The sequence below is a fragment of the Myotis nattereri genome (assembly GCF_964212035.1).
Source record: "Myotis nattereri genome assembly, chromosome: 4".
Classification (NCBI taxonomy): domain Eukaryota; kingdom Metazoa; phylum Chordata; class Mammalia; order Chiroptera; family Vespertilionidae; genus Myotis; species Myotis nattereri.
Genome location: NC_138079.1, coordinates 44,047,298 through 44,062,552, shown reverse-complemented (window position 1 = coordinate 44,062,552; position 15,255 = coordinate 44,047,298). Strand labels below are relative to the sequence as shown.

Genomic DNA, 15,255 nt, shown 5'->3' with positions numbered 1-15,255 from the left:
TTGAGAATTCAAGAAAGGCGCATTTTAATCTGCATGTAGGCATAGCCCATACCTCACGCGGCAAGCGTTAGGCCAAAGCACAAATCCCTCTGTCGGAATCACAAGTCAGTAGATTTCCAAAGTAACTGGACACAAACAATATGCTTCTCAAAGTAACACATGGGTCTGTCCCTTACACACACACACACACACACACACACACACAGAAATACATTTAAGTCTTCTGCAAGAGAGAGATGAGGATGGTAATCATGTGACCTCACATTTAGACAGCACTTTACAGTTTAGAGACTAACCCATTTTGTCCTCATGACAGCCCTGTGAGGTAGGCAGCACATAAATTACTATTTACTCCCTTTGCAGGCGAGAAAACAGGCTCAGAGAGGTTGCAGCACTGGCCTGAGGTTTCCCAGCTGTGGATGTAGAATGGGGTCTGGGACTCGGGGCTGGGAAGCCTCATCCAGTGGTCTTTCATAACTGCCTTTCTAGGGGAAAGGGAGATGGGTGAGTAAAAGACAGTGGTTCAGCATGTGAAGTAGAATTATATTTTCCTTGAGCAGATGAGATCAGGTACAACCAACCTTCATGTTAAAGTCATGCTGTGTGGCAGCCCAGATAAAGAATTTTTGGAATCATTCATGTATTCATAACTACAACAAAATGGTTGTTTTCTACTTTCTGTTTATCTCTGCCCTGCCTTAATATTACGTCACTAACTGAAATGAAGAAATGTCACTAGGTTAGATTTCATTGACTCAAGTCTTATTACCAGGATGCACACAGTAGCATCTGTAATCAAGTCATTATTTAAACTTACAATCTGTTGTCTTACTGAAAAGAAAAGGATTCTTACTCATTTATTTCTTCTGGATGTGGACATTAACCTGGTTCTATTCTTTAGCCATAAATAATAGTTATCATTGCATCCCATTTCAATAGTAGTCAAAATGATAAACTTTACAGGTTGGATTTTTAAAATAATCTTATATACTTTATAATGAAGGGAAATATTTTTTTCAAAAAAATAATAAACTCAAACTTTAAAAAGAAATGCTAAATAAAACCTTTTATTTTAAAAGTTAATTTTATTGAGAATAACCCCTCTTGCTGCATTACTCTTTTTAGTTGGGAATTTAAAGGTGGCCCAATCATTGTTGACCAAAAGTCTTGTCTCATGTAATACCGTGAGAGGAGAAGAGGTGTGGTCCATCATCACACACACTCCAAACTGAAATGTAATGGATGTTTCTCTTTCAAGTTATTCACTATTTATGAGTTTCATTTGTTTTTAAGTAGTACTTTAAGATATAATGAAATTTAACAAACAGCAATTGGGACAATGTGTGAGAGCCACTTGAAGCTATCACAACAGTAGTTTAAAATTCCCCTCTTTAAATTCCTTCAGAGAAACACTAAGGAAAAGGGACAACATTCTACTTCACGCCTGAGTCTGTCACATAATGTATTGGCCTAAGGGAGAGATTTGTCCCTGTAGCAAAACTGGGTGTCTTAGTCAATAACCAATGGAATCCCCTAAAAGCCGCAAGATAATTTCATTGATAGTATGACATGTGGGTGTTCATCTGCAAGCATGAAATGGAATTTTACTTCTGATTTTCTGGGTTAATTTTGAAATAATAAAAGTATTTGCTACTTCATTGTTAGAGGCTGACTTCCCATCTCCTCTTAGAAGTGGGTCTCGTATAATGGGATGTAGGCAGACGCAGCCGAGAGTGCAGGCTCCAACAATACACGGGAAGCTTGCAAAGCAGAGAGGATAGGTGTGTAACAACTGGAGGAAACATCACAAGTTGCTCTTGGGGATTGTAAATGTGACTAAATTGAGGCTTTTTAAAATGTGCACTCCTATCCCCACTGGCTCAGAAATGGTGCAGGTCATGAAAAAGAACTCCCTTTGTGGCGGGGTTCTCTCCACGCTCCAGCAAGGCTTCAGGAAGCTGGAGGAACTTGGAAAGCTCAATAAAATGCTAAAGGTCAGCATAGCAACTGGCAGTGCCCATTGCTGACCACTGGGGGGCGCTTCCAACATTCTGCAGGAAATAAGCATGAAAGCTTTGTCACTACTTGAAGAAAACCTGCATACCAAAAGCGGGGGAGAACTTAGAAATTTCTCTATCGCCTATTTTTCTTTAATAGGAATGGCTGCAGTGGCTCTGGAACAGAGAAATACGGCTCCAAACTTCCAGGGAAAGCACACACACACACACACCCCCACCCCCTCCGGAAGACTTTGGGGACTACTGAAGGCATTAACATTTCTAGGAGTTATTTTGCCTGAAAGTACTGTGTGTGGTCCTTTCACTGATTGTTCTGGTTTTCACTCACCTTCCAAGACTGCTTTTGAGTCAAGAAAGTTAAGCTTTGCTTTCTTTTCTTAAGCAAGACTTTGAGGTGCTTGGTGCAATTGACACATCAGCTGAAGCTCTCAGTTTCTGAACACCGATAAATACATTGCAAGTTATGCATCGTTAGGATCCAGACAACCCATGCTTTTTATCATGCATCAAGGTGCTTCAACCTCTTAATTGAAACTAAAGAGAACAAACAAGCAACTTTCTGTAAAAAAAGAAGAAGAAAGCATCCATAAGTAATCCTGCTTGGGCTTCGTGCTACACTGTTGGCTAATATGAGCTATTGAAAATATTTTTGGAATAGTCTCAAATATTATAAATATTTTCTTTTACTTACTTGATATTTCAGTATATAGTTATGTACAGAGATGGCCCTTACCATGCAGGAAAAATGTACACTCTCCATCTCTATGGTACATTATCAAAGCTGGCCCTTCCACCAGGTTTTATGAGCCAGCAAGATGGATATTAGTCAGCTACTAGCCCTAACAACATAATTAAAGTGCAAAGAAAAAGGGAAAATAGACAGATCAGTTTTGTTCATTGTCAGCATCGATACACTTCATGCCTCGAAGTGAAAATATCAGGTGCAATAGGCTCAGACAACAATAACCGTATGTTTTTTTCTTTTCCTTCTTTTGCAAAGCAGAGGTCTCCCTGAGAAGAGGGGAGGGAGGTAAACATGAGAGAGCCCCATTTCTTCAACAACCGACAATCCTGGGCATAGCAAGGGCTCCTTTCCCTCGCAGGATAGCAGTACGACCCCCGGCAGTTGTTTTTCTGAGATAACAGTTGTTGAGTGGTTGGACCCTTTTTCCCAGACACATACAATATTTCCACTCAAAAATATAAAAATTTAAAACAAAGATGGTGGGGGAAGAACTGTCTACCAAGTGCATGTGGAAGTGTGGGTTTTAAAAAGAAATTCTCACTAACCAACTTTTAAAACAATACAACCCATCTCCAAAATGAGCCTAAAAATGGTTTGTGTACATCAGAATGGATTCCCACCTTACTGTGAGGGGGAAGGAAGAAAACAAGCACAGCAGGGTGCAAGGGCTGGTAAGTGCTATGCCGTTTCACTTAGCCTTGCAACCCACTCTTCCCCACAGCGCGGTGGCCTCTGTCTTATTCCACAGTTTTGCCGGTGAGGTGCGTGGGCACCTTTTGCAAACTCTGCACCTGCCCCTCCAAGGGCGTTGGCTTCTCGGGCACCACAGCCTCAGGAAGAAGCCCCCACCCACCCCACGAAGCCACTGGCTGGAATCCTCTGGGGCACAGCCTGCGGAGTTTTCAGTTAAAGAAATGTTATGTACAAATGCACTTGACTTCATCATATCTTTCCTCTCCTGTTACCTAAAGATGGACAAGGCAGTTTCCGAACATGCCGTTATTCTTCCATGCGCTGAAATCCATGCACATGCTGTAGACTGAAGTTGCTGATGCCAGCCCATCCCTACACAGGAAGCCTGGGCTTTTCTGGAAGCTTGTAACAAAGGAAATGTAACGGAGGCAGTGAAATCCCAGGAGAAGATGGGTAGGTGTGCCCAGCCCAGTGAAGTGCCAGAGAATCATCAGAGGCCTTGTCCAGGAATCCTCATCCCCAAGTTTGAACAGAACTTGGGGCACAGTTTGAAATTTACCCTCTTACCTGTGTCATTAAAATGGCTACCACAACTCCCATAGTACATTCTCTTTCTGAAGAATGTGCCACCAACTTTGCCAAATATCATTCTTTTAACCTTCCCACCCAAGTCTGAAGCATCTGTCTTTAACCCAATACAGCTGGCTTCCCTCACTGGAGACAGAATCCAGTTACATTCCGTCTTCCATGGACAAAGGAGACCTGTTTTGGTCTCCCTGCCCCATCCTCACGGTACTGTGGGAGGCATGGCATGCACAGTTCTGTCTGTCCCCCCTTCCATGAAAATTCCCCGGACCCAGGGCAAGGCCAAATCTTCAAGCAGGGAGCCGAGGTTCAACTTTCAGGGACAGCTCATACAGTGTATCTTCATCTATGATGAGGGCTTTGTCCAGCAAGTACTGAGTGACCTGAAGAAAAAAGGAAATCCTAGCTGTAAGTTTTTTCAGAACACTGGTATGTTGCATTTTTCTGAATAGAATCTGACAATTCAACATATTTCTCGTAAACATTTAAAAATTTACATAACTAAAAATTATTAACATACTCTCAATGTTAAAAAATAAAATCAATGAAAGGATTAGCCAAAGAACGTATAGGCATAACCCATAGACACAGATAGTAGTCTGGTGATGGCCAGAGGGAAGGAGAGTGGGGCTGGGTGGAGGTGGGCAAAGAGAGGAGAAATGGGAACATACATAATAGTGTCAATAATAATAATAATAAAACCAAACATCTCTAGTGTTCTCCCAACTTGTTGGGCTCTTCCCTCAAGAGGCACACTGTTATCATTTGCTTTGTATTCTACTGCTTGAATTTTGACTTTTTATACAATTGCCTTTTGTCATGCAGAAGTTTTTTAATTTGATGCGGTAAAATTTATCAAGCTTGTCTTTTACAGCTTTGCATTCTGTGCTCAAGGAGGTCTTTCAAACCTAAAGATCATAAATATTTTCTCCTATATTTTATTAAAATCATTTAATGTTGCTTTTTCTATTTAGGTAATGAACTCATCTAGAATTTATTTTTGTGAATGGTATATAAGATGGAGAGGCAAAAAAAAAAAAAAAAAAAAAAGGAGAGGCAAAATTATTTATTTACTGAATGGTCCATTTCTTTCCAGTACTTAAAGAAAGCCTCCCGCCGAAACCGGTTTGGCTCAGTGGATAGAGCGTCGGCCTGCGGACTGAAGGGTCCCAGGTTCGATTCCGGTCAAGGGCATGTACCTGGGTTGTGGGCACATCCCCAGTGGGAGATGTGCAGGAGGCAGCTGATCGATGTTTCTCTCTCATCGATGTTTCTGACTCTCTGTCTCTCTCCCTTCCTCTCTGTAAAAAATCAATAAAATATATTTAAAAAAAAAAAAAAAAGAAAGCCTCCTTTATACCATACTAGAGGCTGGCCCTCACACCCCTGGCTTCGTCTGGAAGGTAATCTGGAAGTCTTTCCTCTGTTCAGCCATTTGGTCGATTTGCATATTATGCTTTTATTATTATAGATTAGATTTTCATATAGATAAAATATGCATCTAGACTTTATCCTGCTCCATTTAATTTGCATTCCTGTACCTGTATAATACATTTTTAGATAATCCTTTTTAAAATATCCTCACCTGAGGATATTTCTTTCATTGATTTTTAGAGAGTGGAAGGGATCAGGAATTGACCTGCAATCCAGGTGCATACCCTTGATTGGGAATCGAACAGGAGACCCTTTCGGTCCTCGGGCTGACACTCTAACCACTAAGCAATACAAGCCAGGGCCCATATAATCCTATTTTATTCCCTATAGTGTAGGACATGTGTCTGAATCTGGTAAGGAAAGCTCTCCCTTACTCTTCTTATTAAAAAAAAACAAACCAACAACAACAACAAAATACCCTTGTCTGTTTTTTGCCTATCTAAGCTTTCTTATTAGTTTTAGGATAAGTTTGTCAAGTTCCAAGAAATAGTAGGGAAAACTGGCTGTAAATTATATTGGAATATTCTGTACTACCTTCTCAATGTTTCCGTAAAGTTAAAAAATTCTAAAAAATTATATCACTTAAAAAGGTAAAGAAGGAAGAAAGGAATGAAGGAAGGAAGGAAGGAAGGAAATAAGGAAGGAAAAAAGGAAGGAAAGAAGGAAGGCCAGTTGTGGCTGGGATGGAGAGAAGAAAGGGTAAAAGGGGTATATGATGTGAGAGGAATCTTGAAAGATGAGTAGGGACCACATAAGGCAAGACTTCTTGGACATAGCAAGGTCTTTTTCTTTCTTTATTCTAATAGCAATGGGAAACCAGTAAAATCTATACAAATAATAGAGGAATATGCAAATTACCCGGGATGCCATGACAGTAACAGTAACGACCAAACAGCGGGCTGCATGGGGCGACCAGAACGATTGGGAGGGCAGCTGGTGGCAACCAGGCCAGCAGGGGTGGCAGTTGGGGGCGATCAGGCCAGCTGAGGGGGGGGAGGGGGTAGTTGGGGGTGACCAGGCTGGCAAGCAGAGGCAGTTAGGGGTGATCAGGCTGGCAGGGGGGGCAGTTAGGGGCAATCAGGCAGGCAGACAGAGGCTGTTAGGGGTGATCAGGCAGGCAGGCACGTGAGCAGTTAGGAGCCAGCGGTCCTGGATTGTGAGAGAGATGTCCGACTGCCAGTTTAGGCCCGATCCCCGGGATCAGGCCTAAACCAGCAATCGGACATGCCCCAAGGGGTCCCAGATGGAGAAGGTGCAGGCTGGGCTGAGGGGACCCCCCCCCCCGTGCACGAATTTTGTGCACCGGGCCTCTAGTAGTTTATGAAAGTTGAAGACATATTCTATTTTGTGTTTCAAAGAGTTCTGTCCAGCTGTAATTTGTAGAATGGATTTTGCATTCTAGAGTGAATACAAGTAGACCAGGTAACAGATATTAGTAGCTTAGACCAGGGGTGGTGGTGATGTAGACAGATTCAAGAGAACTATAGGATGTAAAATCAATAGAACTTGATGATAAATTGGTGTCTTTTGCCTTATTTCTTTTTTAAAAAATCAGACTTGCCAAAGATTTGTCTATTTTATTGGTCTTTTCTGTGAGACAGCTTTTGGTGTTATTGATCAACTTTACTGCAGCTTCTAATTCAATAATTTATTCTTTTTTCTTTATTAAATTCTCTTACAACCATAATATTACCTTTGGCTGATGGTCTATTCGATAGGATGTCTGCTGGAACTGGCGTATCTCTCTGACGATGTGTGATATCTAACAAAGAAACAACAACAGAAGCAAAAAGAAAGTATTTCCTTGTGTTGCAGCACATTCTCCTGGGAGCCCAGCCCAGAGTAGTTAGTCACTTCCTCAGTGAGGTATCTGGAGCTCTGCCCGATCATTCCCTATGCGCAGGGCTCTCTTGCCTTTCAATGAGCTATAGGAAATGCTAACAGCACGGAGATACTGAATTCACAATCAGGAAGCAGCTGGCACTGGGAGGCCAGCTCAGGAGAGGCAAGCTCTGGATGATTCTGTCCATGTGCTCCTTGCTTCTAAGGTTGGTGCTCAGAACCTCGTTGTTGAGCAAGAAGCCTTCAGCATCTGTCGTCTATCACTGGTCAGTCTTAGACAGCCATCCCAGGAGCTTTATTCCCCACCCCCTTTGCTCAGATTGCAAGCTGAAATGGCTCAGCTGAAAATCTCAATTGGCCAACATCAGGTGTTAGACCCAGCATCCACCACCTCGTCCACTTCGAGATTAAAAAGCAAGCAGTGACTTTCATGACTTAGCCTCTTCTCCATAAGCAAGTGAAGTCATTGAAATGGGCTGATTAGGAAATTATCACCTACCATTCTCATTTTGGAGAAATTGACAAGGCCTTCCTCAGTAAAGTTTGGTGTTCCTTCTTCAATAAATGCCAGGTCTGTCAGGTACATCCCCAGATAGGGAACGGCTGGGGGGTTACAACTGCAAGATCGAGAGGAGCTGTTCCCATGCTCGTCCACACACGTGTCGCTTTCCCTCCCCAGCTAAACAGGAAGCAACTGCGCTGCTTCATCCTGAAGAATAAAGTCTTCTAATCCCATTTTCAAAAGCATACTTACGGTGTACAGAGTATTTGTTTTTATTGTGATGAAAAACATACAATTTTCCATCTTGTTTTTCAATTATAGTTCACATTCAATATTATTCTGTACTAGTTTCAGGTGTACAGCATAGAGGTTAGGCAATCATATTGATATGCAGAGTTTTAAGTACATCTTCTCACAATAGAATATAACACAAATTACAGCCCATGCTTTACTATGTGTTTGAGACAATGACATGTTCAAACAACAGGATAACTTATAGACGAATACAAACTATTTGCTAACAGTGCTTGTTGGCAGTATTTGTTTACAGTACTGTAAATTGGCCACACTCCTCTGAGGGGTAAACGCAGGTAGGGAATCCCTAAGCCCTCACCTCATTAAATTGCCAACACTCAACCTTGAACAGGGTGGAAAAATCACTGTGATTAGAGGTTGTAAACTGGTTTTCTGTTTTAGTTAGTATTTAATTGTATAGATGTAATTAATGTTACGACTGCACACTAAAGTGAGACCCTGTTTGTTTTTTTATTTGTTTGTTTTTTGAGGAGGGTTACACTGGTCTTCTCAGAGCCTAGAGCTGAGACCATGGGCCTTTGAACCAGAGAGAAGTGAGTTTGAGTCCCAGCTTGACCACTTACTAAGTGATGCTGTCCTAACTCTCTGAACTAGTTTCCTCATTTGTAAAATGGAGACAATAAAACATATGTCTCTAGTTAGTTGTAAGGCCAAATAAAACACATCAAGCACTTAGCATGGAGTCTGTAACTTAATAACTATTCAGTGAATAGTTATTGTACTATTGTTGTTGTTATCACTAGGAGTCTTTCTTTTACTTTTGGCATCACAGGACCTATGTGCAGATAGTGAGAAAACCAGCTGTAGAAGATAAATTTCTATTCTATTCTATTCTATTCTATTCTATTCTTCTCCATTTATTCTCTTTATTCTCCTCTCCCTTTTTCTCTCTCAACAGTGAAAGATCCAGCAATAAAAGGCCAAAAATAGATAACAATAATCAATAGATACTGGAATATTTAAATTTTAAGAATCACAGGATATCATTGCACTTAGCTTAAGAAATATCCAATCAAACTTTTTATAGTAAATCACAGTTTGATTTACTATTGCGACATTTTTCTTCTTTTTGGAATACTCTGCATACTGTGAGTATATCTATATGACACTATGTGCACAGTATTCCAAGTGAAAAGGAAAATCAGAAAAATATGTAGATGATGAAAGCTGTTTCCTATTTGTTTTTCTTTACAAAGCAAAGTAGGAGGTAGGTCTCTATCTGTATACTATATAAATTATTTAAATATATTTATAAATTATGGATAATTTAATAAAGACATACATACTTTTTAAGGGTTTCTCTGAGATTTTTAAATCTTCCTTCAGATGAAACAGTCTTCTGAAGTTTGTCCATTAGAGCTTTTGTCTAGAAAGAAATAGATGCCTTAGTATATCATGAAATACTCCTATGGTTTGATAAGAGTTACTAAAAGATGCTCAGTTTTCTTCCACAATGGCAGATTTCTGTGATGGGATATAATTTTCAAAGTATTGAGATGAGGTATTATATTTAAATTTGATGTGGGGGAAAAAAAAACAACACGTGGAGAAGAAAAAGTGACTATACCACTCAGTTAGCCAAAAAGAAAAGAAAATGTGTAAAAAGTAAAATGGCAATGCATGAGAAAGTCTGGGTCTTAAAGGACTGACAGGCACATGTTGAACAGAGATTATTAAAGGTGAAGTCCCATGTCAGGGGGTTTCGTGATGAATCTCTTTGAATGTTAATTTCCAAATCATCCAAGTACATATTGGTTGATTGGTTATGGACCTACCAATATCCTCTCCTCCAATTCCTTTTTCTATTTGTGGTCATCATCATCAACTTGTTAGAAAAATACAATTGATACTTACCAAGAAATGGAATTGTTGTTGACATTGATCTGGACTTTCATGGCACATGGTAGGAAAAGAGGGTGGCCCTTGGGGATGATGATACACACTTGGGAGCACCCGCATCCAGGCAGCCTGGCTGGGAAAAGCACTAGGAATGGCCGGGTTGAGGCTCCTCAGACTACCCTGTCCCATAAGCCTGGAGCGGCTCTCCCAACACTGGCCAACACCCACGGAGAAGGCCAGGAGGAAAAGCCAGGGGAATTTGTGATTGAAGTTATCTGAATGGAAATGACAGCATGAGCATGCTGAGAAAATTAATAAAGCTCTATATCTGTACCTCTAAGTCATCATGCCGAAACTTTACATTTACTACATGAATAACAAAGAAAGAGATGAATGTTGAGGCCCCTCATCCCTCGTGTCTGGCCCTAAGGCATTTGCACCTTTTCTCTGGGGGAGAGAGAATGTTCACTCGACATCACTTGAGATCAGTGAGCCCTCTCTAAATAATTCAGGAAAAAACTCCTGTCAACCACATTGTTTGAGGTTATCCCCAAATATATCATAATGAAGGTTTTGGGTTGTATTTTCTTTTCTAAATGAACCATTTAGAAGTGCACTGAGTGGAATCAATTAAGTGGTAAGAACACAGTAATTACCCACATTGGCACCTTTCTTTGGCAACTGAACTGCTCGTTTCCGTTAATTTTTTCCTAATTAGTAATATTTATCTTGGCTCAGGTCCCCCAGCCTCTCTGCAGCAGGATGTGTCACATGCTGATGCTCACCTGCTTGGACACCTTGGCCCAGGTTTTCTTCAGCCGGTAGATGGCGGTCCTGTTCAAGGCTGAGGTGATCTCCAGCATGCCGTTGTAGTTGTGCAGGCATCGGCAAATGTCTGCCACCGCCACCCACTTCTCAATTGCGTTGGCACGAGAGCTGATATCTGCGTAATTCATGATCTGGGAGGCCACCAGGTTACTCATCTGAGACAACAGGAAAGCCAAAAGAGGCAGCTAAGAGCCAAGGTAATGCATTCAGGCCACATACTCGAGTTATCTGCAGAAATGTCAGGAAAGCAGGTACCAAGGGGCATGGAGACCATGGTCCAGATTTAGACAACTTTCTGGAGTGACTAAAGTCTATACTGATACTAACAAACTAACGAGCACCTGCTCATCTTCAGAGGGAAGAGAGGCAGTGCTTAGAATCAGCTTGTTGAGGAAGAGGTGACTTAGCTCATCAGTAATTTTGATGAAGGAGCCATTTCCAACAATTATTGAGGAAATGGAATAGAATGAGATAACCCCTGAGGAATGGCAACCTTTGCAGATCATGGGTCTCCCTTCTTGGGGGCTCTCCACATGCTCCTTGCCCCCTTTGGTGTGGAATATTCACTCTAGGAAGCCTCAGTTATCACAGAGAAAGAAGACACTTTACCCCCAAATTGTCTCTAACCTGATCAACTCTCCAACTAGAAACACTTCAGTGAAATGGAAGAGAGAATATTTTCTCTTTCCTATCTTGTTGAATTTTTTCCCACCAGCACAAAAAGGACCTATACTTTCAAGGCTAAGCACTGTAATTCTTTTAATAAAAGCCAAGGGAAAAAGAAATAGCTTAAGAAGCTCAACACAGAATATGGAAAGAAAAAGGGCAGAATAGGATTGATTGCTAAAAAGAGAATATGTGATCTAATATTATATCTGTACTAGAGGCCCGATGCATGAAAATTCATGCAAGAGTAGGCCTTCCTTCCCCCGGCTGCCGGCACCAGCTTCCCTCTGGCACCCGGGACCCGGGTTTCCCTCCTCCGGCCTTCGCAGGCACCCAGGACTGGGGCTGGCTTCCCTCGGGCTGCCTGCAGGCACCCAGGACCCAGGCTGGCTTCCCTCTTGCCCCGGCTTCATCAGGAAGGATGTCCAGAATGACATCTGGAAGACATCTGGTCTAATTAGCATATTACCCTTTTATTATTATAGATACTAAATCTGATGGGTACAGGCATTCTTTGATAATTTTGTAACCCTTAAGAGCTTTATTTTTTTAGATTTTGAGGAAACATTTATTAAAGCTGGGGATAATGAAAAAAGAACTAGGGCTTGGGATAGATATAGTACCTCAGAATTATTAATATGCATATTCATTAAAAATTTATTTTATAGGGAGAACCAAGATGGCGGCATAGGTTAACGCCGGAGTTTGCTGTTTTGAACAACTACTTCAAAAGTGAAACCAAAAAATGGAAGGGACATCACCCAGAACCACAGGAACGCTGGCTGAGTGGAAGTCCTACAACTAGGAGGAAAGAGAAACGCATACGGACACTCAGAGGAGGCGCAGTGCTGAAGTCAAATTCTGAGGTGCGGAGTGCGCGGAGCGGGCTGGCGGCGGAGGGCGCGGTTGGCGTTTTCAATCGGGAGGGAGTTGCAGACTCTGAGCTCCAGATCTGGGCGAGTCTTTAGGGACCCAGACTCAAACGGGAGAAGCGGGACTGTCTGGCTTCGGTCAGAGCGAGTGCAGCTTTCTCTCCGAGGTTTGCAGCGGGGCTGGGACTCAGAGAGGCAGAGCCCCTGGGGACAGGACTGAGAGCCGCCATAACTGCTCTCTCCGGCCCACCCTATTGATCCTGTGCGACCCTCCCCGCCCAAGCCCTGCACACAGGCATTTGCCGGATAGCCTCAGGCAAAGGCTAGATTAGCACCTCCCTAGAGGACAGAAGTTCAGACCACTTGGGGGTGCACCAAGGAAGCATAACAAAATGAGGAGACAAAGAAACAGGACAAAATTGTCAATGGAAGATATAGAGTTCAGAACCACACTTTTAAGGTCTCTCAAGAACGGTTTAGAAGCCGCCGATAAACTTAATGAGATCTACAAGAAAACTAATGAGACCCTCGATGTTATATTGGGGAACCAACTAGAAATTAAGCATACACTGACTGAAATAAAGGATAATATACAGACTCCCGACAGCAGACCAGAGGAGCGCAAGAATCAAGTCAATGATTTGAAACGCGAGGAAGCAAAAAACACCCAACCGGAAAAGCAAAATGAAAAAAGAATCCAAAAATGCGAGGATAGTGTAAGGAGCCTCTGGGACAGCTTCAAGCGTACCAACATCAGAATTATAGGGGTGCCAGAAGAAGAGAGAGAGCAAGATATTGAAAACCTATTTGAAGAAATAATGACAGAAAACTTCCCCCACCTGGTGAAAGAAATGGACTTACAGGTCCAAGAAGCGCGGAGAATCCCAAACAAAAGGAATCCAAAGAGGACCACACCAAGACACATCATAATTAAAATGCCAAGAGCAAAAGATAAAGAGAGAATCTTAAAAACAGCAAGAGAAAGAAACTCAGTTACCTACAAGGGAATACCCATACGACTGTCAGCTGATTTCTCAACAGAAACTTTGCAGGCCAGAAGGGACTGGCAAGAAATATTCAAAGTGATGAATACCAAGAACCTACAACCAAGATTACTTTATCCAGCAAAGCTATCATTCAGAATTGAAGGTCAGATAAAGAGCTTCACAGATAAGGAAAAGCTAAAGGAGTTCATCACCACCAAACCAGGATTATATGAAATGCTGAAAGGTATCCTTTAAGAAGAGGAAGAGGAAGAAAAAGGTAAAGATACAAATTATGAACAACAAATATGCATCTATCAACAAGTGAATCTAAGAATCAAGTGAATAAATAATCTGATGAACAGAATGAACTGGTGATTATAATAGAATCAGGGACATAGAAAGGGAATGGACTGACTATTCTTGGGGGGGAAAGGGGTGTGGGAGATGCGGGAAGAGACTGGACAAAAATCGTGCACCTATGGATGAGGACAGTGGGTGGGGAGTGAGGGCGGAGGGTGGGGCGGGAACTGGGAGGAGGGGAGTTATGGGGGGGGAAAAAAGAGGAACAAATGTAATAATCTGAACAATAAAGATTTAATTAAAAAAATTTATTTTATATTGAGTACCTACTATGAACCAGGCATTCTTTTAGGTACTGGAAACAGAAGGACATAAATCAGCACCCCTGACCTTAAGGCACTGAGTCTAGCTAGATGGGAAGGTGAGGGGGTGGGCAGGCATAAACAGCAAATGCCACACAGTGAAATGCAAAGCCAAGTCTGGATGGGGTGGGAGGTGTGCTTGAGTGCACAGAGGAAAAGAATCTTAAGGCCCTGATATTCGTCTTCCTATAACATTCCCAAGGTTTTCTTTTCATGGTTACTCACATCATTAAAGTGCTGGCTGGTTTTCATAATGTAAGGTGTTCTTTCATTTTTATCCAGCTTCATCCAACCCTGCCCAAGAAATTCTCTGAAAGTTCAAAGCAAAATATAAAACCAATTAAACTTTTAAAAAATGGTCAATTATTGGTGTGAATAATTATTAACATTATATACATTAAACTTGACATTGCCCAACACCTGCTGCTATGACCCTTTCAAATGAATTTTAGCTCAACTCTAGCATTTCACCATGCCATGCAAAAAAGAAAAAGATTTTCCAGTTTCCAGCTTGCTCTGGAACTTTGTCCCTGTTAGGATCATTATAAAGGCTTCTCTAAAGTTGGAAAACAATGACCAACACAGAGGAATAAAGAGGTTAAATACTAACTCAGGAACCAAGACTGTTTTCCTTGGATTAGCTTGTTAAAAAAAACGCAAGCCTTAGCAGAAAGTCCAAAAAATCAATCACTACCGAAAATGTTAAACAAGACCAGCATGTTCTCCTCCACTTTGCTCTGCTGTCTCCAGGCAAATATGATTCCATGGGCAGGACATTCCTTTGTTCTCCCAGGAGCCCAGAACACTACACCCTGGTGAGGGCTGAATAAACAAACACTTTATAGCCCATTCATGTGGTGAAGGAAGTCACAGCTGGGAGCTCAGCCTGGTGGAAGGTCTGTCTTTCAAATAACATTCTTGCTCTTTCACTTCACCTTTGAGCAGGCCACCAGATCACAGCAAGGGACCATCAAGGTAGAGCATACAGGAATTATTTTATACTAGAAGCCTGGTGCACGACATTTGTGCACTAGGCACTGGGGGGCTGGGGGGGGGGGGGGTGGGCAGTTGTCCCTCAGCCTGGCCTGCACCCTTTAGCAGTCCAGGAGCCCTCGAGGGATGTCCGACTGATGGCTTAGGCCCGCTCCCGGTGGGAGCACGCCTAAGCCACAGTCAGATCCTTAGTGCTGCCACAGAGGCAGGAGAGGCTCCTGCCACCAGCCGCTGTGCTCACCAGCCATCAGCCCGGTTTGTGGCTGAGCAGTGCT

At 42.1% G+C, this 15,255-nt stretch overlaps 1 protein-coding gene across 3 annotated transcripts in view; it reads right to left on the bottom strand.

Annotated features, from left to right (window-relative positions):
• Positions 1-2,449: 2,449 nt before the first annotated feature.
• The window catches only part of RASGRF2 (Ras protein specific guanine nucleotide releasing factor 2), a 187,754-nt gene continuing 174,948 nt past the window's right edge, over positions 2,450-15,255 (bottom strand). For all 3 annotated transcript variants that reach the window (XM_081088646.1, XM_081088647.1, XM_081088648.1), the window contains 6 exons: positions 14,213-14,297; positions 10,759-10,956; positions 9,421-9,500; positions 7,817-7,934; positions 7,169-7,237; positions 2,450-4,424 (listed from right to left, as the gene is read on the bottom strand). In XM_081088646.1, coding sequence (XP_080944772.1) covers positions 4,332-4,424; positions 7,169-7,237; positions 7,817-7,934; positions 9,421-9,500; positions 10,759-10,956; positions 14,213-14,297 — 643 coding nt within the window. In that variant the 3' untranslated portion in view covers positions 2,450-4,331. The remainder of the gene's footprint in view (positions 4,425-7,168; positions 7,238-7,816; positions 7,935-9,420; positions 9,501-10,758; positions 10,957-14,212; positions 14,298-15,255) is intronic.